At 42.1% G+C, this 24854-nt stretch overlaps 2 protein-coding genes across 4 annotated transcripts; one reads left to right on the top strand and one right to left on the bottom strand.

Moving 5' to 3' along the window:
- Window positions 1-6420: 6420 nt before the first annotated feature.
- On the bottom strand, window positions 6421-13394 carry ecd (ecdysoneless homolog (Drosophila)). The gene is made up of 14 exons (XM_010869909.4): window positions 13136-13394; window positions 12283-12508; window positions 12056-12173; window positions 11870-11957; window positions 11527-11705; window positions 11160-11352; window positions 10924-11052; window positions 10682-10807; window positions 10266-10351; window positions 9760-9869; window positions 8626-8857; window positions 7328-7395; window positions 7048-7244; window positions 6421-6907 (listed from the first exon to the last, which is right to left on the bottom strand). The coding sequence occupies exons 2-14, from the start codon at window positions 12485-12487 to the stop codon at window positions 6683-6685; spliced, it is 1956 nt and encodes a 651-aa protein (XP_010868211.1). The 5' UTR covers window positions 12488-12508; window positions 13136-13394; the 3' UTR covers window positions 6421-6682.
- A 168-nt stretch (window positions 13395-13562) lies between these two features.
- fam149b1 (family with sequence similarity 149 member B1) lies at window positions 13563-23965 on the top strand. 3 transcript variants are annotated; one of them, XM_010869910.4, is made up of 16 exons: window positions 13563-14090; window positions 15065-15181; window positions 16854-17001; window positions 17626-17768; window positions 17998-18156; window positions 18384-18542; window positions 18660-18841; window positions 18981-19117; window positions 19491-19559; window positions 20104-20216; window positions 20387-20611; window positions 20879-21002; window positions 21113-21238; window positions 21389-21470; window positions 21552-21689; window positions 21860-23965. In XM_010869910.4, exons 1-16 carry the CDS (start codon window positions 14017-14019, stop codon window positions 21940-21942), a joined length of 2079 nt encoding a protein of 692 aa, XP_010868212.1. In that variant the 5' UTR covers window positions 13563-14016; the 3' UTR covers window positions 21943-23965. The 3 variants fall into 3 exon arrangements, with proteins under 3 accessions (XP_010868212.1, XP_010868214.1, XP_010868213.1); XM_010869912.4 differs by lacking the exon at window positions 21552-21689; XM_010869911.4 differs by lacking the exon at window positions 19491-19559 and having other exon boundaries at window positions 13564-14090.
- Window positions 23966-24854: the final 889 nt, after the last annotated feature.

Consider the following 24854-nt stretch of genomic DNA (forward strand, 5'->3'; position numbering starts at 1 on the left):
CGCTCCATATTTGACATACTGGGAGGAAGAAAGAAAAATGGAGATGAGTCAAATGCCAATGAGTATAATCTATACTGTAGCCCACTTATGTATTCCCCCTGAGATTCTTTAGACTAATCTGACAGATGTCAAACAAAACATTTAACTGCAGCTGTTCTGCTACTGGTATATAGAACTACATCAAGGGCTCTATGTGGGGTGTTCTCCCTATATAATTGAGAGACTGAAGGTGTTTCATCTATAATAATGAGTCGCACCGGTATTTTTTAAATGTTGTGCTGGAAAAGTCTGGCCTACAAAATGTATGTGTTTTGCAGATAGTATTGTGTTTCACAGACTGCTTAATCGCACTAGTGGCAGGTAGAAAGTTGTCCCTGTTCAACAGAGCCACTGAACTTGTCTTAATCATCCTATCAGTCATTACATTGCAGGAAAGCCCGGCTGACTAATTTCCTCTGGCTTTGTAAAGACTATAGCCTGAGGGAAGCCCAACTAATTATTTTGGGTGCATACAAACACGCATCCGAAACGTCTCAATTTCTATTGGTCAACGGAAGACAGGTTTTCCATGGCTTGGGTGAAGAGCAAGTGGGTGGTTGGGTTTAAAGAACAGATGGTCTTTTAGACAGCATTAAATTAAAAGGACTTCCTCAGTATCACGCCCACCACATTCTGCAGAATATAACCCTCGATTTCTGAATACAGGGTGAGTTTGGCACAGGAGCGCTGGAGTTGGTACTGTCATGGCTGCCAAAACACATATATGCCTCAGCACCGCTGGAGTGAAACTGTGCTGTAACTACCCCCAGTGGCGAGCCTCCACTAGTTTTTGGTGTGTGTGTCAGGGAAGCAGTGTAGGCCTTGAATAAACATGCCAGTCTATACTACCCTGCGGGGTCGACATGGAGGAAGTTAGAAGAGGGAGGAGGGAATTTCATTCACACATACACATAAACTGTTTTCCACAAGCACACATCATATAAGGGAAGGGATTTAAAACAAACAAAAAAATGACCAAACCCAATGTAGAGAACACATTGCCATCAACTCCTAACACTGAAAGTTTCTGTGAATGCTACGACACTATCCAGCTGGCTGTTCTTTCGCCAACAAATGTGAATCAACTGTCTAAACATTAGCATTAGTAGCATACCTACCAATCATTACTCATTAGGTTACATCTAATGGAAACACTGGACAGAGACTGCAGCTTAACCTTCCGGTGTTATAAGTATCTTACAGAGCAAAAAGCAGTGGCACACTGACACATTTCAATCTGGCAACATTTGATAGTTTGAATGATACTGAACTGAGGAATGACAATTCTTAACATCCAAGACCGGCTGTTTAACTGTGTATATGAGAGAATGGCTAAGGAATGGAAATAAGATAATGAAAATTATTAATAGTTAATTACCAAGCCCTTAGGAAAGCCACTAACCTCAAATTGCTGCTCTACAGACCCTGGCATGCACTGCTATAAAACTGGGTTTCAATTAGCTCAAAACCAGTCACAGGAGACATCCGTCGGCCTGTATAAAAAAAAACACTTAACTAAATGTCTAACTTGGTACTTCTGAGGTTTCACCATTTACGGACCTTGTTGGCCCTGTAACCCGCTTGTTCTTGTAATATGCCTGCAAAGGACACTAATTTCAAAGGCTGGGGTTAGAGTGATCCAGTGCTACTGTGGAGTTAAGTCCTTATTTCAACTCTCTCATTACCCTGTGTTACCTGGGAATCACACACATCAATGGGGTTCAATCACTCATTCACAGTTTGAGGCTTATGTCCCAGCGATGCTTAAAGCAGTCTGTTATTATCTTTCAGCTACCAATGAATTTCAAATAGAGGGCAACGGTCAATGGGAGAATTACATATGATAGAAGTACCATGCCACAAGAGTTACTTAAAAATAAGAGAATACTATCATGTTAATCCCATATTCTTACTGTGTAGCAATCCATGACATTTGGATGACTATCGTGTCAACATCCAATTCCAGTACAATTAATTTCTGTATATAACCAAAATGACAATTCTGGTTCTTCAAAAACGCACAACATAACTCCATTTTACAAGACGTTTTTAAATCCAGACTATTGTCTAATCTTAAATGCACGTTTCCATGGAGTCTTATCCCCAGATTGTCTAACGGTAGACAATCTGTTATAACCTCATAGAAAAGACCATAGAACTTATATATATACACACATAGAAAACAATTACTATATATGTAATAACAAACGTTATATATATATTTATACAATTACTAATTATATAGTAATTGTATAAATGTAAAGGAAAACAATCCCAGTAAGTTCGGCGAATATATTTAAAGTGAAAGTTCCAGAATCAGTCAGGACAGGAGCACAGCTGCCACGTCTTCGCCCCTCCTTCGCAAGGACGATTCCGTTTGGGATGCGAGTGAGTGATGTGATTGTTCCGCTTCAGAGCTGGCTTGGAGAGCACAAACTCTTGTATCATATCCGTCTATTCAGAACTACACTATGACACTAGGTGCGCATAGTTTAACACAGAAGGTAGAAAAAAACGGACTGTTGGTCCAGGATAAAGATTCCGCAGCACTTCTCAGTACAATCTGACAGGCAAATATAGGCTACAGAGAGCAAACGTGCCTGGAGATTTCTCTTAATTACCCAGCAATAAACATAAGCTGGCTACGTTAACAACATGTGCATGAAATGTGCTGCCCTACAGTATAAAATATAAAAGTAACAACAATAACAGATACACGATTCAATTCAGGCACGGGAGTATTTGGGTGAAAGTTTTGTTTTGGATGTCTTAAAGCCATGGCATATTCATAACCCTCACCTTTCAAGCCTAGAATACAGCAATATGTATAATTCAAACATAGAACTTGTGATAGCCTTGCTTGGGAAGATGGAGAACAGACGTACTGGTTGTAAATTGCAATGGAATTGCAGCGGAATTTTACGCAGCGGATGTTTGGAATAGATACATTTTTACGAAAGGTTTTGTGCGTAAACATAAACTAAATGTGAATATCAGTTTGAATCATAGACAGTTTAGTACCATAATAGGTTTACATTTAGTACGAGTTCATACAGAACGTTATTGATGATACATGCAGATTCCCAACAAATTCGTCAACATGCAAACAAAACTAAATAATTACCGAAATGATAAGAGAGACTTGTCCTGAATTTGCGGCACCAACACACTCTGATGTGCAAAACGTGTCACCGGCTCCCGTAACTCTCCAATGGTGTCTCCTGCTCCGAGCTTTGGTTCGGTTTACGACAGCCCAACCTCCAGTCTCTTTTATCGTTTGCGTGTCATCATCCTCCACTCGCCATCCTTTCAGAAAACGCTACGTGCAGAGGCTCACACACACAGTTGGCTTTAGTTTGGTTACCAGGGAGTTCGTTGTAGGATTTGAGCATGCGTGATCGGTGCATAACAATTCCGATTCATTTTTCCAAGCTTTCCCTTTTTCTCCTCACACTCCCCTAAAACACAGCATTCCACACTTCGCACTACATTGGAATGGGCGTGGTTTATAGAGTGTACATTTGTGAGCTGGTTGCAGGATGCACGTTCAAGTAAAGGTAATACCAGACGAACTCCGTACGTAGCCAAAGTGATAATTTAATAGCTACAGATGTATTGCTTACGTTGGTTAAATATCTAGTTTGTAATGAGCAGCCTTTGCTATAATATCAAATCGATTAAATAAAATTATCTAAAGCAAAAAAAAAATCTCATAACCTAGAAAGCAGATTTTAAAACAACATGTACTTGTACAACCACCGACTTGGGGTCCCAAATGTGTAGTTTTCGGTGTTACAGAATATTATTCTCAGGTAAAAAAAATCGTTTCACAAAGTTAAATTACATCGCTTTTGTAGGGAGAAAGCAATGCAACTCTCAGACCCTTCTGTCCCTGAGAGAATTCGTAGAGCAATAGTCATCCCACAGTTTAATCGTTATCCTACTCTCTACACCCATCCTCATGAAGGCTGTAAATAGTGACTTCGGTGTGAAGACGCCTTAATATTCTCCACACTTCCTTCTGTTACAGGCTTAATGTATTAAATGTATTTCTTTTTGCAATCTGTCTACATAAAAAAAAAACACAGTAAACAAGCGAAAAAAATATCATAACCTAGGTATCAACTTCTTTATTCATTTATTCAGGCGTTAGAGAGGCCATTGTGTTCTTGGTCACCTCCCTTTCTGCAATAATTGGATTCATTAATTAAATTGGTGGACTATTGCATTCAGTTTCAAAATGTCATTCAAATTTGTACATAAATCATCTAATTCAGTATTTATATATTCAGTTTCAATATGGTTAATATTTTCAGATTCAGTTCCAAAATTCAGATAAAAAACTTCTTCAACATCTTTGTTCTTTGTCAGCCAGGAAAAGTAAACATGGATGTATCAAACTCTATACCAGACAATTGTAAAGTAAAACAGGCAAAGCCCACCCTGACCTCTGGCAGTCCGGAGTGTTACTTTTATTCACCCAGAGCAGTTTGTAAGGTAGCAGGCACAGTTTGCACTTCATTGCCTACCTGCTGCCTATACTCATGCCGGGAACTCTACAGCACTTCCTAGTGGACATGGCCACTATGGCCTTATCACAGCTGGCAGCAGCACTACCCCACACTGCACACAGATTAATAAGACCTTTTTACAGAGTATTGTAGAAGATCCATCATGGAGGAAGTTACAGAGAAGTAAACATGACAGTGGAGGGAATAGCAACAAAATCTCTACCTATCATGCAAGAGAACTGGAATAAACTTTGCCTCATCCTTTTTGTGAGTGAATTTTGCTATTTTTAATCTGAACACTACACATTTGATAATTTATACATTCCCGAAGCAGACTGAAATACAAGACACAAATGGACGGTACCTGAAGAGACTGTCTATATTGATTCGATGTCAGGGTCAGCACAAGACTGATTGTTCAAAGCTCCATATACTGAGTAACCAGAAACATACATAATAGTTTACATTGAAAATGTATTGTTGTCAGTTGTTCAGTAAATGAATTCATGAAACCGATAACATGACAAAAATAATGTTTTACCACTATCACTACTTTCCTGGCAGAAGAAATTAGTAGGCTAATAATATTATTTGTACAAAGGCTCTCCAAATGATTCACCCCTCTTTGACTTTTCCACACTGTTTCAGCACAAAGTAGAAATGTATTTTTGCCAACAAAAATTCCATAATGTCAAAAGTGAAAAATAAAATGTAGAAATTGTTCTAAATAGAAAACAGATTTACAAGTGATTGCGTAATTATTCACTCCCTTTAGACAATATTTGGTATTGGCACCATTGGCGCTAATTAGGCCTCTTGGTGTCCTTCCTTACCAGTACCCTCCCTGCACAGACTCTTATGTTTTGAGGACAGCCTGTTCTAGACAGATTCACAGTGTCATATGCTCTCCATGTCTTAATAATGGACTTCACTGTGGGCCAGGGATTTTCAATACAGTCAAAATGTTCTAATATCCTTGATTGCATACAGGTGGACTCCAAGCAACCAACGACAAGACAGTTGGCTACACCACAGCTCATTCAGTGCCATAGCAAACCAGATACAACAGTTCCTGTGTTATATTCATTTAGAGGAATTTTTGAGGAAAGTTTCACTTTGACCTTTTGATTTCATGTTGTAACACAATATGTGGAAGTTTAAGGGGAGGGAATACTTTTCAGAGCCTCTATATCAATTGTTATTACTGCAAACATTGTCACAGCAATTCAGAACCAGCAATATCCGCAAAAAAACAAAAAAAAATGTGTAGCTTATAATGTTTCATTCTAATTCCACTTCCAAGGTGCAGCACTTAAGACTTACAAGCAAATTGTGTTTTTTATATTGCAGTGTTCCATCATCATATCTACTACTGAATCTCCTGTAAATAAAAGGTTATAATGACAATCTGTAGTGAGACCAGGGTAAATGTAAACCTTGGGCTGGATAATGAACTTCAACCATATAGTAATGATCAGGATGTGACTGCTAGGATGTCATGAGGCTGCTACGTTAAAAAGGTAGATATAAAAGGACATAAAAATATATATATAGTCTTAAGTGCAAATAGAAACCATGTCTCTACATGCAACTGTAAGAGTCACATTCATCTGAAATGGATTCCTGAAATAGGTGGAGCTTTGGTAACTATTCAAATCACAATTGTGCAACAATAACACATTCTTTTCTAGATATTCACTTAAAAATGGACCATATTAATTTGGAAAACTATTATATATTGTCAAAAATATTGGCTTTATTTTATTAACAAATATATTTAAGTGCTTTACAATTTATTTTGAAAAAAAGAACCTATTTAGGATTAGCAAAATTGGATTAATGTATCCAACAGGGCTGGAACTGCCTTTGATCACAACCTTTGAAGTTAAACTAGTATTTAGAATAAAACATGATTCATTTGAATTCTGGCGAGGTCCATTGTGAGGCACACCAGAATTAATTCAAAGGTTGTGATCCTAATATAGAGGCAATTCCAGCCCTGTTAGACACATTAATCCGATTTTGATTACTCGCTCCGCAGATAGCAGGATGGTGGTCTTCGGTGGTGTTCTTCGCTAGGTGACTGGGGGGGCAGGTGTTCATGAAGTCCAATTGGGGGGGGGGGCTGGTGTTCATGAGCGGTCAGTATTAGGAGGCAGATGGACGCCCAGACTGTGCAGCAGATTAGAAGCCGGCCCGGCCAGCCCAGCCTGGGAGCTCAGAGACTCCAACAGGTTAGTGACCAGGTTCAGGTCTATGTCCAAGGGCTGGATCACCTCCTCATCCTCACCCAGCAGACCCTCCGTGCTGGGGGACCGGGGACAGTCGCTGGCTGCTGGGCTTTCTTTATTGGTGTCCTGTTGGAAACCGAATACAACTTATTATCCATTAGCAAACAACACAAATTATGTCTCAATAGTTTTTCTCCCAAAATAACACATTATATAACTTCCATACTACAAAAAAGAGGATAATATTAACCACAACTCTGACTTACTTTCTGGTTAAAGCTCTGTCCAATGTTGGTGCCCATAAGCTCATGGTCCATCTCATCCATGTACTTCTTAAGACCACCCAAAGCCTCTGCTCCTTTAGTCCCTAGTGGTCCCACAGAATCCTCCTCTTCTGCATCGTCCTCCTCATCATCATAATCTTCATCTAGGTCATCTGAGTCCAACTCCTCGTCCTTATACCCTGAAATATTTACATAAGCGTTTGAAAGGACACCCATTCCACTGTGACATTGGAAAAAATGTAATATGTATTCAATGGCATACCTAGTAGTCTGTCCAGTGCGCTGGCCATGGAGTCTGGATCAAACCTGAAAGGCTGATTTGAATCCACCCTGTAACATTACGTGGATGTTTAGATTGATGGGCAGGACAGCGTTCATGATGTATGGAGTCATGTGTGGGTATGTGTAAATGTTAATTTAGTTGACTAGGTGATCCAGCGTGAATACAGAATCTCTTCACAGTTGCTCGTTAAGTATTGTACATCCATGTAGTAAACTCACCAGCAGACATTTTATGGCCCAGTTGATCTGTGATGTTTTTGGCTAACATTTCGTTCATGGGTCTAGGTTGTTTAGGGAATTTGGATTGAAGAGCCTTTTTGGGAATCAAATTATTCAGCTCCTTTAGGTGAAAGGAGCCATTGGATGGGACACTCGTTTCAGCTCATTGAAACTTTAATGACTCAAACAGCTAGTAGCGCCTGTCAAACTTGCCTATTTCCACAGATATTTTTATGGGATGTTTGACTGGGGATGTATAGGCCAGAAACCGATGTATTGCGTTACCAGGCCTCCAAGCTTAAATTAATCTTTAATTAGGCTAGACAGACAGCTATTAAAAATGTATTTCCCCCCAGTTCTCACTTCAGAAATCTAAAATCCTGCTTACATATGATCTATTATTAAACAGCAAGTATGCACAGTCCTGTTTCATTGAAGATTTTGATGAGATGTAATTAATTGGCAGAAAATGTAGGCTATATAAAAAATGAAAAATACATTCACTGTAGTTAAAACCTTCATTTTTGGAATCAGTTTGTTTTCTTGCTTTAAACAAGATGCACTGATTCAGGGGCAGAAATAACTAAACTGAGGCTGGCAATAGCCTGCATGCTACACAACATGGTACACAAACAAGGAAGCAGGCTCAGATTAAAAAAAATATATATATATATATAAAACGTAAAACATGCATAGTATCAAGCTTCATATCGTACCAGTTGTACTTTGACCACAAATTGTAACCACTCTACTCAAAATGCACACAGGTTGGCAGGTCTGTCGCACCGCACTTGCCCAGGGGCATTTTATTATTTTTAATGCATGTATGTAGTTCTGTCTTTGCTCTGTACTAGTTGGTTAACGGTCTGTATTGTCATACATTTTGTGTACCCTGAGAAGAGTAGCTTTTACTTTGAGGGTAGCTAGAGGGGTTGCTAATAAAATCGTAAATCCTAACCAAGGCTAATTACCACCTAAAGAAACAGATTAGCACTGCATTCAATATTATAGCATTCAGCATAAATGGCTAAGTAGAACAGTGAAGACAGTCAGTCTCACCAGGGGAGTTCAGCCCCCTCATGTGAAGACATGGCACTGATGAATTTCTTCATCCCCTGTGTCACAGCAACCAGGCTGTAGCCGTCCTCCTCCTCTCCCTCCTTCTCCTCCTCCTCACTCCTTCCCACCAGTGTCTGTTTGATTAGGCTGGGCTTTGAGCAACCCACTCCTCCACCTCTGTCCTCCAACAGACGCTCCAATTCCTTGGCTGAAATATCCAGCCAACTGTCACCTGGAGAGTTGTGAAAGTGGACAGGGGGAAAAAGCAAGTGTTGCCATCAACATTGATTGACTAATTGCTCATTTTGGACAGCTTACCTATCCATTTTAAAGGTAGACTCATGAAGTTTGTGTTGCCAAAAGCAGAACACAGCAATGAGCAATCTGAACATGTCCAGTTGTAGCAGTAGCCACCGGACCAAAACAGTGGCAAAGTTGTTCACTGCAGTTCAACTTTAGTTCTGGGAAATTACCTAGTGATGTTTCCTTTCTATATCTAAATCGATTTTCTCTCACCTTTTATTACAACAAAAAAATCCTAAAGACGTTCCGCTCTTAGAACAAGGTTTCTGCAATATGCAACCAAAAAAAAGCTTCAAGAAAATCTTACAGTAACAGCTGATTATGTAGACTAATCATCAAGACTTCTATAACTGATGTCAGGTGACAACCTCTGCACATGATTTAGACTGTGATTGGTTCAATCTGAACACAGTTACTACCCTAGTCATAAAGGGTGTGCCCACATATGCAACCAAGCCATTGTCTATTTTAACAAGAAATTATCAATTTGTTTTTCGAATAAAAATTGTGGGTTGCAAGATATTATTAAGATCGAAAAAGGTTAGGGCATGACTACAGAAAAATGATCAGCTTTTTCAATAACGGTATGTAGACTTTGACATCTACTGTATATGGTATAGGTATGTTCAGTACAGGCTAAATCGGTCCTCTAATGAGCAGCCATTGTTCTGCTGTGGTTTTAACCACCATGAAAGCCAGCATGCCACTTTGTTTTGTGAAAATATCAATGCAGTGAGTGAAAGAAACAATAGCAACAGGTTTTCAATGTACCTAAGCTGATATTACACTGACAGACTCTTATACTGTGGTAATAGGAGGTGTTTTACTGACTGTCCTCTGGGGGTAGATGGGCCTCCTGTTTCCTCAGCTCATCCATATTGAAGGGAGCACAGCGCTGGAGTATTTGAAGGACCTCCTCACCTGGGGACTTCCCACCCGAGCTACAAGCACAGGACAGTGCATTCACAAACTAACACAGGGTGCATTCATTCTGGTAAACAAAAGTATTTAATTGCAAAATGTTCATCTGTAGAAGGCTGTACATTTTACAGCATAGAAAACATGTTAAATACTTTTCAACATGATGTAAAAGGGGGTGAGTAAATACAATTCCTGGCTCTTGCATCAAGAGTGAAGTGTACATAGTTTTTTCTTCCAGCACTGTACTTTTTTTTTATAATAAGAGAAATTATTTTACTAAAAACAAAACAGAACAGGTTTTACACAACATTGAAGAATGTTTGGAGTAACCAGTTTTTCTGTTGCAAAATTTTCTGTTTGGTGTAAGCAATATCTTTGTTCCCCAGCTGTCCTACTGTTAAGATGTAAGCACTCACCTCTCTATTGGCATGACTGACTGCTTAAAGAAGTTCTCTGCTGTGGTCAACAGTTCTCTGTAACGTGCAGAGCCCTCCAGCTCGCCCTGGAAAAAGGCAATAACCACAATTAAATAAAACCACTGTGCATCACCAACGAAGATAACTTCATGCATCACTGACAATTGCAATGCTAACAGCTAAATCATAACATTCTCCTAAAATGTAAAATAGAGTGGTTTTATTATGAGCAATCAAGCCTATTACTGTTCAGGAGTTTTTTTTTTGTCCTTACTGGTTAGCTAGCAACTGAGAAAAGACCTACAGTGTCTGCTTCATAGTATCTTCAAAATCATGAAAAAGCATTACATCACATTAAAATGTAAAATATTAGTATCTTCAATGTATGAAACATTGTCACATAATGGGTCACTCACTCTGAAATAACCATTCTGCTTCAAATTGTTCAATAGTCTTTTCCACATTGGGTTACAGGTGATGGGAGCGTCAGGTTCTGACGATGGCGGTCGGCACTTGGAACACAGGATCTCAAAGCCATGGGCCTGGAGGATTGGTTAATTACAACTAACAAAACAATAGAATATATACTGCAATTGTAAAGCAAATACAAAGAGTTTTGCTAACAAAGATAATTGTTAGTGGGTGGGGGTGAACGCACCAGTTTCATGCCGAGCTCGTATGCACGGTACTGAGGATGAGAGCGGGCAGGCAGGGTGAATCCACTCCTCCGGTCGGGGGTGAAATGCTGCTGCAGCATCTGGGCGTAGAGACAACGGGTGAACGTCACCTGGAAACACAAACAGACAACACGTAAAAAACAAGTACTCAAACAAAACTACACTACATACGATGCATAAACCCGTCGACCAATCAGAAACCTCAAATTGTGTGTACCGAGGTTAGGACTTGCGTGTCGGTGGGGAAGGTCCGGAACGTTCGACACGCCTGGAGATCGATTGGATCTCTCAAGTAGAAAGCTGACACAGCCGAGGCAACCAGGTCTGGCCGCTGTGACAACACGGTAGCGATGCCCACGGGCAGGACACAGTGGGCACGGTGAAGGTTTGCCTGGATCTTCTCTGGATATCTTTGGAGACAGAAACACACTTAGGCTTGGTTTCATGACCAAGTTAAATAAGCGTCTTGCCCTACACAGCTCTGTACCCGCCTGAGTATGTTCTAACAATCACGAAGCCCAGACTTAACATCAAACAGAAACTTCAAAATCTATTCAAAGTGTGGTTTCTGATGCTTCACTCACCCCTCCAGTCTCTTCCCCAGGGCAGCGCTGATCTTGGGGCTGGCCAGACAGGCTTGTGTGTGGGAAGAAAGAAGCGCCAGAGACTGGGTAACACTGGGAACAATGTCCTTAGACAGGCCAACATCACTAGAGCGGGACGGACATGGCAGGATATACAGCTCTCCTCTGTGAAGGAAAACCTAGCAGACCAGAGCAAGATGGAGAGACAGAGATCGAATTAGGGAGACAAAATCGGCATATACGGTATACAGAAACAACAAAAAGGGTGAATAGATCTGTAAAGACATGTTCAGGCAGAAAGATAAACAGATTAATTGTGGTGATCATCAAAAAGATATCTTACTCTGTTTTCACTGCTCTCTGGGTTCAACCACTTGGGAAGATATTCTGCTGCTTCGATCAGAAGGAACTCCCCATCATTGTCCTCTACCCTGTACCAAGTTAAAGTAAATCAGTAAGATAGAGCCAAAGCAAATTTAAAACAAAGTAGGAGTTCTGCAGAGTCTGCAGTCTGCAGGTTCTACTTGACCTGGCAGCAAGTTCAGGAAAGGCTTGTGTGATCTGCAGAAGGAGGTATACAATGAACCACTCATCCTCGATGTTGTCCCCAAACAAAGTGCTGCCTCCAATGTGTGCAGGATCTCCCCCTGCAGGTACAATCAAGATATGACCACCATTCATTCTGACAAAGCACAAACATTCTAAACATAAACACCTCAATCGACATTACTATCTAGGTCAGAACCAGTACTGTACCTTTCGCAGGGTGGTACTTGAGGTTGAATGGCTGTTGTTGCCAAATGTACTGCACAAGGAGAGTTGCAAACTTGGCCAAAATCTCTTCCACCAGGTGTTGCAGATGTAGTTCGTCAGCCTGTGTGTCAGTGAGGTTGGGCTTAACCAAGTAAAGATAGTACTGTACCATGTCCTCTGGCACAGTGGTTCTCCTAATTGGGTCCATAACGTTGGTGGCCTGATGATCCTGTGATTAGCAACAACCAGTGATGTGATTTTACATGAAATTCATGTTTACTGTTGATTTTGGTGGGGTGGTACGACTGTATTTAATGTTAGGATTAGTGTTAGGATAATTGTTGTTATTTTTCTGATTTTGTTAATGGAGCTGTAAGGTCCAGATTTTGCCAAGAACCAGACTTCGCATTGTCACAAGTTCCAACCATAAATAAAATATGTATCCGATGAAAAAACTAATGAAACTAATTGTAGTTTAATACGCTATAGATACTATATCCCGTTTTGGCCTTAGTATCTGCAATACCACTTAGTGATAACAGTTTATGAAAGGGCTTCATAAAATACAAATACTCAAATCGCTGTTCAACCAATTAATTCTGTACATGATACCAGAGTGAACATTTTCTTGTTTCAGAGAACGTTGCTGTTCATTTAATTGCAAAAGGATATAATTGAGTAATGAACAGTTTTAAGCCTGGATAAAAATGTTGAACTTGAATACATAGTTTTTTTTGTATGTGTAACTGGCCGCATTTAGAAAGGTTACAAATAACATTCTTTCTTGCAAGTCAGCGACTTTAAAAGCTATGTAATGGCATGATCAATAAAGTAAGAGTTGTGAGAAAGTTTTTACCTTGATTTCAGTATATTTTAAAACCTTAATCTTCAAGAAAGAATCCCACAAAAATAAAATGTTCTGAAGTCGTTCTCATGCCGTCTGTTTCATTGTTTCCCCTACAATTAATACATCTCGGCTACGACACTGACGTTTTGGCAATGGTTCCTACATGGCACGCATTTGTCCCAGGCATATTTTTATACTTTGATGTAAATATACTTCAAAATAAAGATTTACCGAAATGATAAAGATTCAACTGAGACGTTTTAAAATGTACATATAGGTTTTAATTTCCACAACGAGAGGCGGAAATGATTTAGCAGCGCAACAACAGGAACAGGACGCCGGGAATAATAGTTTTTATAACTTTGCAAAAGGCCATTTTATATGAGTATAAAATACATTTCCCACGAGGCATAGGCATGCGATGTTGGGTATCCATGACAGCATTGTTATTGTTGTTGTGGACTTAAGCTTGCTAATACTGTCTAGTGGTGATGGAGGCTGTAGTATGGGTAAAACATTATTGAATGCCACTGGAGCGTAAATGTAATCTATTTTACTTTTAGGCAACGGTTTACTTGTAGTATTTCTTCAGTCGCAGATTCGTATTCTTTACAGTAGCTACCCTAGTTAACGTTAAGAAATGTAATGTTATCAGTTTAACCAGAGTAGCAAATTCGCTGGAATTAGCTAAGCTAGGTCATAACGTTACTGTAGCCTCTATCGCTGCAAACAGGTAATCACGTTCTACACATTACATCAACGCTAAATTGTTAACTTGTTTGCTAGTGTTATTGTGCTGTGCGTGGATAGAAAATGGCAAATCTTTGCCAAAAGAGCAAGTTAAGCCAGGAATCAGAGGGAACCACGAAAGAGGACATTCAGGGAGGCATATGCCGATAAAAACGGAGGAAAGGAGAATGATTTCGAGATACACCAGGCGTCCCGTATCCCACAGTCTTGAGATGTAAGTATTAAAGCTTATAGTTAGTGTCCCACCATGGTCCGATCATATATTTCTCTTCTATGTTAGTTTGGGGTTCAATATATGTTTATTATAATGCATTAAAAACCACCACAGTGTTGTAAAGAATGAGTTACAGTGGATATAAAACGTCTACACATTGTAAGGTTTATTTTTGTCATTTTTTCAATTGAATTGTTCACATTAGAGGTCACATTAAAAGTGGAAAAAAGTTCTGACATGATTAATCTTTGTCTCGTTCTTTTACATAGAATTTTTATTTCCACTGTATATATATGTGACCAAATGAAAAGATGCTTGAGGAGTGATTGATGCCATCTGTCAAGCATGGTGGAGGCAATGTCATGGTCTGGGGGTGCTTTGGTGGTGGTAAAGTGGGAGATTTGTTCAGGGAAAAAGGAAGGAGGAAGGCTATCACTCCATTTTGCAACACCATGCCATATCCTGTGGACAACACTTGATTGGAGCCAATATCCTTCTATAATAGGACAATGACCCAAATCACACCTCAAAACTATGCAAGATCTGTTTATGGAAAAAGCAGTCAGCTGGAATGCTGTCTATAATGGAGTGGCCAGCGCAGTCACCAGATCTCAACCCTATTGAGCTTTTGTGAGTGCAGCTTGACCGTATGGTATGTAAGAAGTCCCCATCAAGTCAGTCCAACTTATGGGAGGATTCAACTTCTCTTCAGATTACCTCAACAAATTAACTAGAATGCAAAAGTCTGTATCTTCTGAAAATGGAGGGTTCTTTGAAGAAAGCAATTATTATTTAAATTAAAAATCATTATTAACCTTGTCAGTGACTATATTTCCTATTCATTTGTCTATTTTTCCTATTCAAACTCATTTCATGTGTGTTTTCTTGGAAAACAAGGACATTTGTAAGTGACCCCTTTTGATCGGTAGTGTGTATATATATATATATATATTTTGTGTTTCACATATCTGCAGTCGTGGCTTATCTCGAAGCAGTCTTGACCATCACCCTCTCCCAGAGGAGGTAGATGATGAATACCTCCCCCAGCACTTACTCCAAGACCTTCAGGAAGCTGTCTCGACTTACAACAGGTATGACTAGTTCCTTAAAGAACCTGAGAGGTAAAATCAAATACACTTGTAGGCAGAAGTCAGTTTGCTGTCACATATCCTGTTTGGACATGACAGAGCAAGGAGACAAAGTGTCCAGTTACATAATCTGAGGAGCCCAGTAATATACACTGGTCTAAATTATTTGCTGGTACACTCCACAGGTGTAGGGCCGACAGGTAACCTAGCTGTTAGGATCATTGGGCCAGGTTGCTAGATCCTATCCCAGAGCTGACAAGGTGAAAAATGTGTTTTCCTGTCCTCATGCAAGACATTTATCCCTAACGCTCCCCTGGCACCCAAAGTGGCAGCTCCGTGAACCTCCAATTTGGAGGGATTGGGTTAAAAGTTGAAATAACATAACATTTAAAAACACGAGGTAAACAACAGTGTAGCATACACTCACCTAAAGGATTATTAGGAACACCTGTTCAATTTCTCATTAATGCAATTATCTAATCAACCAATCACATGGCAGTTACTTCAATGCATTTAGGGGTGTGGTCCTGGTCAAGACAATCTCCTGAACTCCAAACTGAATGTCAGAATGGGAAAGAAAGGTGATTTAAGCAATTTTGAGCGTGGTATGGTTGTTGGTGCCAGACAGGCCGGTCTGAGTATTTCACAATCTGCTCAGTTACTGGGATTTTCACGCACAACCATTTCTAGGGTTTACAAAGAATGGTGTGAAAAGGGAAAAACATCCAGTATGCAGCAGCCCTGTGGGCGAAAATGCCTTGTTGATGCTAGTGGTCAGAGGAGAATGGGCCAACTGATTCAAGCTGATAGAAGAGCAACTTTGACTGAAATAACCACTCGTTACAACCGAGGTATACAGCAAAGCATTTGTGAAGCCACAACACGCACAAAACCTTGAGGCGGATGGGCTACAACAGCAGAAGACCCCACCGGGTACCACTCATCTCCACTACAAATAGGAAAAAGAGGCTACAATTTGCACGAGCTCACCAAAATTGGACAGTTGAAGACTGGAAGAATGTTACCTGGTCTGATGAGTCTCGATTTCTGTTGAGACATTCAGATGGTAGAGTCAGAATTTGGCGTAAACAGAATGAGAACATGGATCCATCATGCCTTGTTACCACTGTGCAGGCTGGTGGTGTAATGGTGTGGGGGATGTTTTCTTGGCACACTTTAGGCCCCTTAGTGCCAATTGGGCATCGTTTAAATGCCACGGCCTACCTGAGCATTGTTTCTGACCATGTCCATCCCTTTATGACCACCATGTACCCATCCTCTGATGGCTACTTCCAGCAGGATAATGCACCATGTCACAAAGCTGGAATCATTTCAAATTGGTTTCTTGAACATGACAATGTGTTCACTGTACTGAAATGGCCCCCACACTCACCAGATCTCAACCCAATAGAGCATCTTTGGGATGTGGTGGAACGGGAGCTTCGTGCCCTGGATGTGCATCCCGCAAATCTCCATCAACTGCAAGATGCTATCCTATCAATATGGGCCAACATTTCTAAAGAATGCTTTCAGCACCTTGTTGAATCAATGCCATGTAGAATTAAAGCAGTTCTGAAGGTGAAAGGGGGTCAAACACAGTATTTGTATGGTGTTCCTAATAATCCTTTAGGTGAGTGTACATTGACATGTAAACAATGTGTTTTCTCTTCTACAGCTCGGAGACGACGTCTGCGGGCTCCGGCCGGTCGGACTGCTTAACAGTCACCACTGGGGACACAACGCGGTCCTGGTCTGGGATCCACAGCTACACAGGGACAGGCATCTCTACAGAGAGGAGCTCTGTCTTTTCCTGGGGCTACGATGTGAGTCTCACCTCGCACTTCTCAGCTGGCTGCCCTGAATCAGTCAGGCTTATGTTAAACGCTTATAGCCAGGCTTAGCCATGCTGAATGCTACAACAGGTTTGTAAACAGATTACCATTAAATTAGCCTAATCGTGTAGGTATTGTAATGACTTATTAATGAGCACACTCTGCTCTGTCTGTGGAGGTCACTTCCCTCAGGGTATCACTTTTGTCGTGGTACTGAGCTTTCTAGAGTTTGCCTTCAGAAACTTTTCAAAAGACTCTATGATTTATTTACATGCACCCATGTCCTCAGAATGCCTCATAGGACTCATACTCCTAAATGTATATATTGTACAGTGCACACACACACACACATACACACACACACACACAGTCTCAGTCTCTCACAAACACATGCAAATTGTACTACTTGCTTCGGCATGATCACTCACAAACGCAGTCCTCTGGGACCTATAAGAGCTCATCGCCATGCACGCTGTAGCTTGCTGTGAAATAACGAACGCCAACTGACGTGCTGCTAATAATTGATGAGTAGCTTGAAAAGCAACAGCCTTCTGTCATGGCGCAGGGGCTCCTCTCACCCCCTCTGTCTCTCGCTCCCTGTCTCCTGTCCCTCAGGAGTTTGACAAGGCCGCGTCACGACAGGTGCAGCAGATGTTTGAGGAGATTGACGAGGAGCTTTACGAGGGGCGCGGTGGGGAGCATCTACGGGGGCTGCAGGACGAGTGTCATCAGTGGGCATTCAGGTTCCCTCATCTACGGTGGGCCCCCTGACCTCTCACCTCTCGCACTGCCTCATTCTAGCCTTGCCCCTACCCCTCTTCAGAACACCCCCGCTAATGTGTCACTGAAAGTTATTAGGCGGCAATGAGTGGGTCACTTTAAACAGCAGAAGATTTCTTTTGATTTGTCATCGTGTCATTATTTAATCGTCGTTCGACCCCCTCCTCCCTCTTTGACCTCTCTCCGCCCTGCTACGTGAAACGACAGGATTCTGGGTAGTCAGCTGCTGTGTCCGAGTGACGAGGGCTTCCGGTGGTACTCCACCTCAGGGAAAAGTCCACCTGCCGGCAGCATCGACGCGGCCGGACAGCAGGACATCAGGAGATGCGTGCCTGAAGATAAGGACAAGATCGGCCCCAGCACAGAGTAAGCAGTTACCTCTGCTGCTGTTAAACCCATCAATAATGAATGGCCTTTTGCTTTGTGGTTTTGTGACCTACATACCGTGTGGCTTGTCAAACAGGAAGTAACCAAGTAAGTCAGTGTGGCGTATCTTACAAGGCAGAGTCCGGTCCCGGCTAAGACAGCGGGGGTGCTTTGGCTTGCCAACAATTTTGGATTGATGCTGTATGGAAATGGCTGTGTGTCTCCAGTCTGTGTGTGCAAGGCAGGAAGGCTGTGCTGTCCAGGTCGTGTGTGGAAGCAGACCAAGCAGACCAAGCCCCTGGTACACCCAGTGGTCATGACAGGTCCAGGGTGATTGAATCTGAAGGCCTCGTGGAGGAGTATCTGGCCTTTGACAGCAGGGACCTGTGAGTCAACTCCCTTTGCTCTTCATCAACGCTGGTCCTGTTTGACAGGGTGATCAAAAACCAAACTGTTTTGAAGGCTTTTCCGTGACAGGTCTGCTGATGGTTTGATCTTCGTAGGGATGACGAGTTGGATCTGACGGGTGTGGGATTGGGCCAGCGGCGGTGTTGCCTGCCTCCGGTGTCTCCCTACCGCTGTCGTAGGCAGGCCGTCCTGGACCTGCTGTTTGACGATGTGTGGCGAGAGCTGGTTGGCTGGATGGAGGAGCTAGTCCGCAGGCACTGGGAGGGCTGTGTCTCAGGTATCTCTTAAAGACCCTTTGCACAGGCCGTCAGCTTTCAAACGAGCAAATCCACCGTTGCCCAATGACTGCGTCCCCCACAGAATGTATTCGTTGCTCGAGCCTGCGTTGACAGTATTCTGCGCCCTGTTGTTGACAGATGAAGAGAAGAATGCCGTGAATTTCAGTCCATCCCAGTCAGACGCTCAGAACCGTTTCCTACTGTCCGCCCTGCCCACCCTCCTCCCCAGGCTGGGCCAGAGCAAAGTGCCCCAGCTAACAAGCCTACCAGCCCAGGTCAGTGCCCTGAGAAGGAGCTAAAGGACTGATGCATCCCCGGAGAGTGGAACAGCCTACTGTTAAGACATAGGATTTACCTCAGTAGGATTAGCACGGTGGAGTCCATAATAACCTGATTAGTTTAAAAAATAGGAAATATGAAAAAGGCAGACTGCCGAATTGTTTAACGCTGCTGTCAGTAGTTCTTCTCGCCCTATTTTAAGGCTATGAATTCATTAACTTGAACATTTCTTTCTTTCCTTTGTTGTCCCCTATTCTGTCTTTGTTCTGTTCCATACCTCTCCAACTGCTGACCTTTTCTGTCCATCTCACTCCCTCATTTTCTCTTTCTGTATTCTCTCTCTCATTTGGTCATTCCCCCACCCCAAAGACCACAAAATCAAGGGGCTCAAAGCACAAGTACAGACGGAAATCCAAAAAGCAGACAAGGCCATCCACTGTATGTAACTCTCCCCAAGAGACAAAATGTCGCCAGTCAACAGCATCCACAGTGGCATGTGGTTATTAACTCCTAGACTGAATGTGCTTGTGCTTGTTGAATAACTGATATACCATTATCAATTTCATCCACTTCCTGACTTCATAACAGCTGAGTTTTCTATATACTATTTGCTAGTTTTGCAGACACAAATTAAACCTAGTCCTTGACAAAACAAACTAGCTCAATTTAAAATCTCCATTGAGCTCGATGTTTTAGTTCAGTGCTTTGCTTAATATGTGTCCGCGATACAGGCTCTGTATACCTCTCTTGTTTAATTCATTGATGACAGTTTTGGAATGCTTTTATTGACTTCCTTTTGATCTACTCATGTGTAACTGTCCGTTTAGTCTGAAGTGGTCGATGGTAGGTCCTCTCCCCTCGGTTGCATGTAGAAACACTGAGTTAGAGTTGACTGGTACATGAGAAACGGGACGGTATGGGCTGTTGTTGACCCGTTTTGCCTACTCTTCCGTTGATCATTGTGCTTCCCTCCCCCCTACAGTCCATCCGGGTTCCAGTAGGGACACCAGGGACTCATCACAACCTCAACGACCTCATAGTGATCCATGGAATTCCCCTACAGCAGAGGAACCTATGTGTGATGGAGAGAGCCCAGTATGGAGACCGTGAACTCACGTTGATACTATTAGATACTTAAGCAATATCGCTATTGACAGTAATCGCATGGGGGTGTAGCATTAGGACCTAACTGGGGGTTATCATGGGTAGAGATGATAAATACCTATCCTACTCTGAGTGGTGGTTAATTGCTCCGTTTCTCTTAGGGATCCTGAGGAGAGGACGGCTGGCCATCGGCCGGGCTCCAGTGTCGTACTGTCCAAGCCCCGTCCTCGCCGGGTGCTAGAGCAGAGCTCCTCTTCCCTCTCCCGCCCGCCTCAGTCGGCCCAACGGCGTAACCTGCCCCCACGCACCCTCCTTCCTTTGGCTCCCAGCCTGACGCAGTCTAGCCCTGCCGGCTCCTTGGACGGTGGCGTCCGCGGGACGCGCCTGTGAGTTCCCTTTGACGGGGCGTGGCCAATCTTGGTTGGGTCCCTTTGCTCCTCCGTGTACACTCCCCCTTCTTCTTGGCCTCTGTCGCCGCAAAGCTGGACCGCCGTTTCTGTTCATTAAAAATGGGATTACAGATAAACAGATACATAGCTTGAGTGAGAAAACATCCAGATGGAGCATAAAGTTTGTCATTTGCGTGGTGTGTTTCAGTCAATCCTTGGTGACTTTGTAAAAGCGTGAAAAATGACCTGCCACTCTTCCTGTAGACACACGGCCAATGAGCGCCTGGCCTCTCCTCCCATGCCTCTGAGCAGTCACACCCTCCTTCCCCCCATCAGCACAGGAGAAGCTGAATCCACCCATTCTAGACTGCCCTTCAGACCTACTCAGGTATGGGAGTTGAGCTTTGCGTGCATCTCACCCTGATTGGTTACAAACTGATTGGTTACAAACTGATTGGTTACAAACTGATTGGTTACAAACGTGTTCCTTGTGCTTAGTGGCATCGAGGTTCGTCCAGTCGTGCCCACAGTGCTGTGACAGATGAGGCTGGTAGCTTGCTTCCTCGCGATCGACTTCATCAGCTGGATGTGTTCTCCCGGCCGAACACCACCCACACCTACAGGGTATAACTACAGTCAGATGGAGGGTCCAAATCATACCAGGACAAAATGTTGGCCTATTCTGTCTGTTTATATGGTAACGGGTGAATGTGGAATGGCAATACATTTGCCCGCATCCCTGTCGGTGAGATTTAACGCTGGTTCGTTTTGCAGTCAGACACCCCTTACCGGCGCTCTTTCACGATGCTGGACAGCGTTGGACAAGGACGTCCTGGCAGGGCATCTGTGGGCACAGGTGGGTAGCTCGTGTTGTATTGCCAACACGCTATACGCATTAATGCCAACTCATTGAGCCTTTTGTCCATTACCCTGGCAGACTCTCTGGGTATTGGAGTGACGGGCATCAGTATGGGCATTAGTAGCTCCTCCTTCCTGGACTCCTTCACCCATCACCCCCTCGACCACTCCCCTATCGAGGACGAGGAAGAGCCTGACAAACTTGCCCCTCCTCCAGGTCATCAGGAGCCTCCGTATTACATTTGCTGGTTATGTCCGTGGGATGGTTTCGTGCACAACCTCCAGTTATCTGAGGAGGAATGTCATCACCTTCAGGCAGGTTGTTTTTCAATGGTCAGCTGTTGTCTCAATCCTGCTCTCCTCTCTTTTCTTCCTCTCCCCTCTCAGCTCTTCCGGTGCCCGTGTCAGTCCCGTTACACTCTCACCACCGTGGGGGTTTCTCCTGCCGCAGTAGCAGACCTGGGTTGTAGCTCCTCCACCTCGCCCCACTCCGCCTCCTCCAACCAAACTGGTTTCGGCACAGCCTGGGTGCAATGCCCTGCTGCCGCTCCCAGGGGTGCCCTCAAACAAACATTTTATAAGCTCACAGCAACTTTTGTACAATGTACTTTTTGGTGGTATTATTTAGTGCTTTTCGTTTTTCTATGGCCCTTCTTTTATATGTTGGAACTCTCAGCTTGCCTGGCTGCCAAAGACAGTAAACTGTCTCCTTCACCAATCTGTATGTAGGTATTTAGTATTTACAGTGTCCTGTATGCACACTACAGGTAGTCGCCAAAATAAAGGAAACACCAACATGAAGGTGTAATAAGGGTTTTATGCACTGCAACCTGAAAATAGTAGATGTTTTTCCCTCAGACTTCCATTCCAGCATCACCGACTGTTTCTTATTTAAATTAAGAATGTACCCTAAGCTCACTCAACAGCTACATTTAAATGTTGCTTTTTGTATTGCTCAAATGGTTAGAACATTGTGAAAGTGGCAAAGCAGAGGATAATTGGTTTCTGCCCTGCTGGAACACTTTGGTACGCACAATGGAATGGGCGATACTGTTGGCCGCAGCTCATTTATGTTGGTTTCAGTCGTGAAACATGAGCAAGTGAAGCAGGGTTCATCTCTGAAGCTCCTGCTGAATGGGTCCCAACAATCTCCCCACTTTCCAAGTCACTGAGATCACTTCTAGCCATTGTAGAAAAAATTATGTCAGATTTATACAAGATGTTACTTGCTTAACCACACCTGTAGTATCACATGCTTTCAATATGCTTTATGTCCCTCAATTGTGTTTCCTTTATTTTGGCAGTTATATATAGTGTGAATGTATGTTTGTATGTTTTATGAATGTATATTAGCATTTATTCTCTCTGACCTATCGCTCAATTATTCTATGCAGGGAATGGCAAGTCCATCCAAACAGGGAGGGGGAAAAAGCATTTTGCACACTGACATTCTAGGTCAGGCTGTTTTGTATTTAATTCATGGACGTTACTTTTATTTTCCCACCTAAAAAAGACATGCACAAAACCACTGGATTTCACAGGCGTTAACAGGAAGCAACAAGACAAGCTTTAGACAGCAACTGAATTGGTAGGTATTTGGTGTTTTCCTCACAAGCCGTTTAGTAATGAGGGCTTAGTATAAGCCACTGGAGGCATGTGAGGGAATAGAAGGGCTGTATTAGTACTGACACAATTCACCTCATTGCAGTACAAGCCATATGCTGCTTCCAGCCGAAACACTAGCTAAGCCCAGGTAATTTAAATAGAAATAAGCATAGGGTAACTAGGGGACGTGTACTGGAAAGTGCCAAAATAAAGTGATGAACTATTGTAAAGATGCAACATCTTTCATCCATGAGTAGTTCCTTTGGGGTTTTGCTGGCTGTGTTTAAAGCTGTCTCAGCCACTGCCCATAATCTCTCATAAGTGTGCAGTTGGGCCACGGCAGCATCAGCAGGTTGAGCAGTCTGTCCCTGGAGCTCCTGCCAAACTTGGCTCAACAACGCCCCTCTTCCAATGCCACAGATCTATTCTAGCCAAGTAAAGGGCACCTATCTGAAAGCACCTGTTTTAAATATACTTTGTATCCTTCATATACCCAAGTGATTACTTTATTTTGGCAATTACCGTCAAAAAAATTCAATTGCATAAATGTAGGCGACTCAGGTATTTTCGGCACAATATTTTGGAATAATTGCAGTGTACTGCTGTTATATACAAATATTTTTTTTTTTTCTAAAGGGCTCATGTTTTGATCCAACTTGAAGTTAACTTCTACCTTGTCTGTACCTCAAGGTTTTGGGCAGAACAAGGTAGATGTTTTCTACTTAATATATGTACTGAATCTATTGTGTGCTGACCCAAGTTATAATGTCTCCCCTACTGTCACACAGGCAGATTTCCATTGATCCTGGTTTATTTGGCAAATGTTGCAATAAAATGGCAAAATCATTTGATATTTTCTAAAGCCTGAATAAAAGTTTAGCAGTTCAATAGGGGTTGATTTTTATTGTGTCTTAGTTTTCTTTCTTGCAAGAAATTATGATGAAAATATGACAGCCAAATCATCCCCATAGTATATTATACACGCTATAAGATTCACTGCACATTTAGACTTGTTCTAAATACATTCTGTAGGGTATTGCTTGCGAGATTTATTTACACTATCCAGCTAGATCCGGGGTTTCCAAACCATTGGTATCAAACTTTTTTACAACTCCGCTATACAGAAAAGGGTAAAACAAAATAAATGTTTTACTGGAGCTATGACAGTTTGTCAAATACTTCCAGATTAATGTATGATACATTTAAAATCTGAAGGTTTGAATATTCAAGGGTGCCAATGTCTTTGGAGATGACTGTAAATACAGTTTTTTTATTACCGTGGTTTGAAGGGGTAGGTTCATTTTATGTATTTTATTTGTCTAAAATAATTTTTAAAAATTACGTATGGCCACCAAACCATGACACTGACCATGCCTATATTCAAGATCTCCAAACCGATTCCAAGCACAATATGAAAACCTCTCATGATGTAAAGTATGGTTTTGGTTACAACAAACAGATATATAAAGAGAAAAATCTAAGTTGATTGAAGGCTACAAAATAGCATACCTTTCATTAAGAAAAAATATATATCTAAATACTTTTGTACAAAAGTTTTATAATTGTACAACCCTGTTTTTGTAAGCTTTTAAATAAAATCATACTCAACTTTAGCACCAACTAAATGTGCACTCTAGACACATGAATTTGCAAGCTCCACCTTATCACCAACATCCCAATGAAATATAAGTTAAGGTGTGCAGCAGATCATATGGAGAGGGGAATACACTGCTTGGGCTGATTCAATTGGATAGAATCGGATGTCACTCTTATTTCA

The sequence above is a fragment of the Esox lucius genome, chromosome 6 (genome assembly GCF_011004845.1).
Source record: "Esox lucius isolate fEsoLuc1 chromosome 6, fEsoLuc1.pri, whole genome shotgun sequence".
NCBI classification, from domain to species: Eukaryota; Metazoa; Chordata; class Actinopteri; order Esociformes; family Esocidae; genus Esox; species Esox lucius.

Coding starts and splice junctions, on each gene's coding strand:
- fam149b1 (XM_010869910.4), top strand. CDS start 14,017: ATGCCGATAAAAACGGAGGAAAGGAGAATGATTTCGAGATACACCAGG. Junction 18,543..18,659: donor GCCTTTGACAGCAGGGACCT/GTGAGTCAACTC, acceptor TGATCTTCGTAG/GGATGACGAGTTGGATCTGA. Junction 19,560..20,103: donor AGCAGACAAGGCCATCCACT/GTATGTAACTCT, acceptor TCCCCCCTACAG/TCCATCCGGGTTCCAGTAGG.
- ecd (XM_010869909.4), bottom strand. CDS start 12,487: ATGGACCCAATTAGGAGAACCACTGTGCCAGAGGACATGGTACAGTAC. Junction 11,706..11,869: donor CAGAGAGCAGTGAAAACAGA/GTAAGATATCTT, acceptor CTGGTCTGCTAG/GTTTTCCTTCACAGAGGAGA. Junction 9,870..10,265: donor TCAGTCATGCCAATAGAGAG/GTGAGTGCTTAC, acceptor CTGTGCTTGTAG/CTCGGGTGGGAAGTCCCCAG.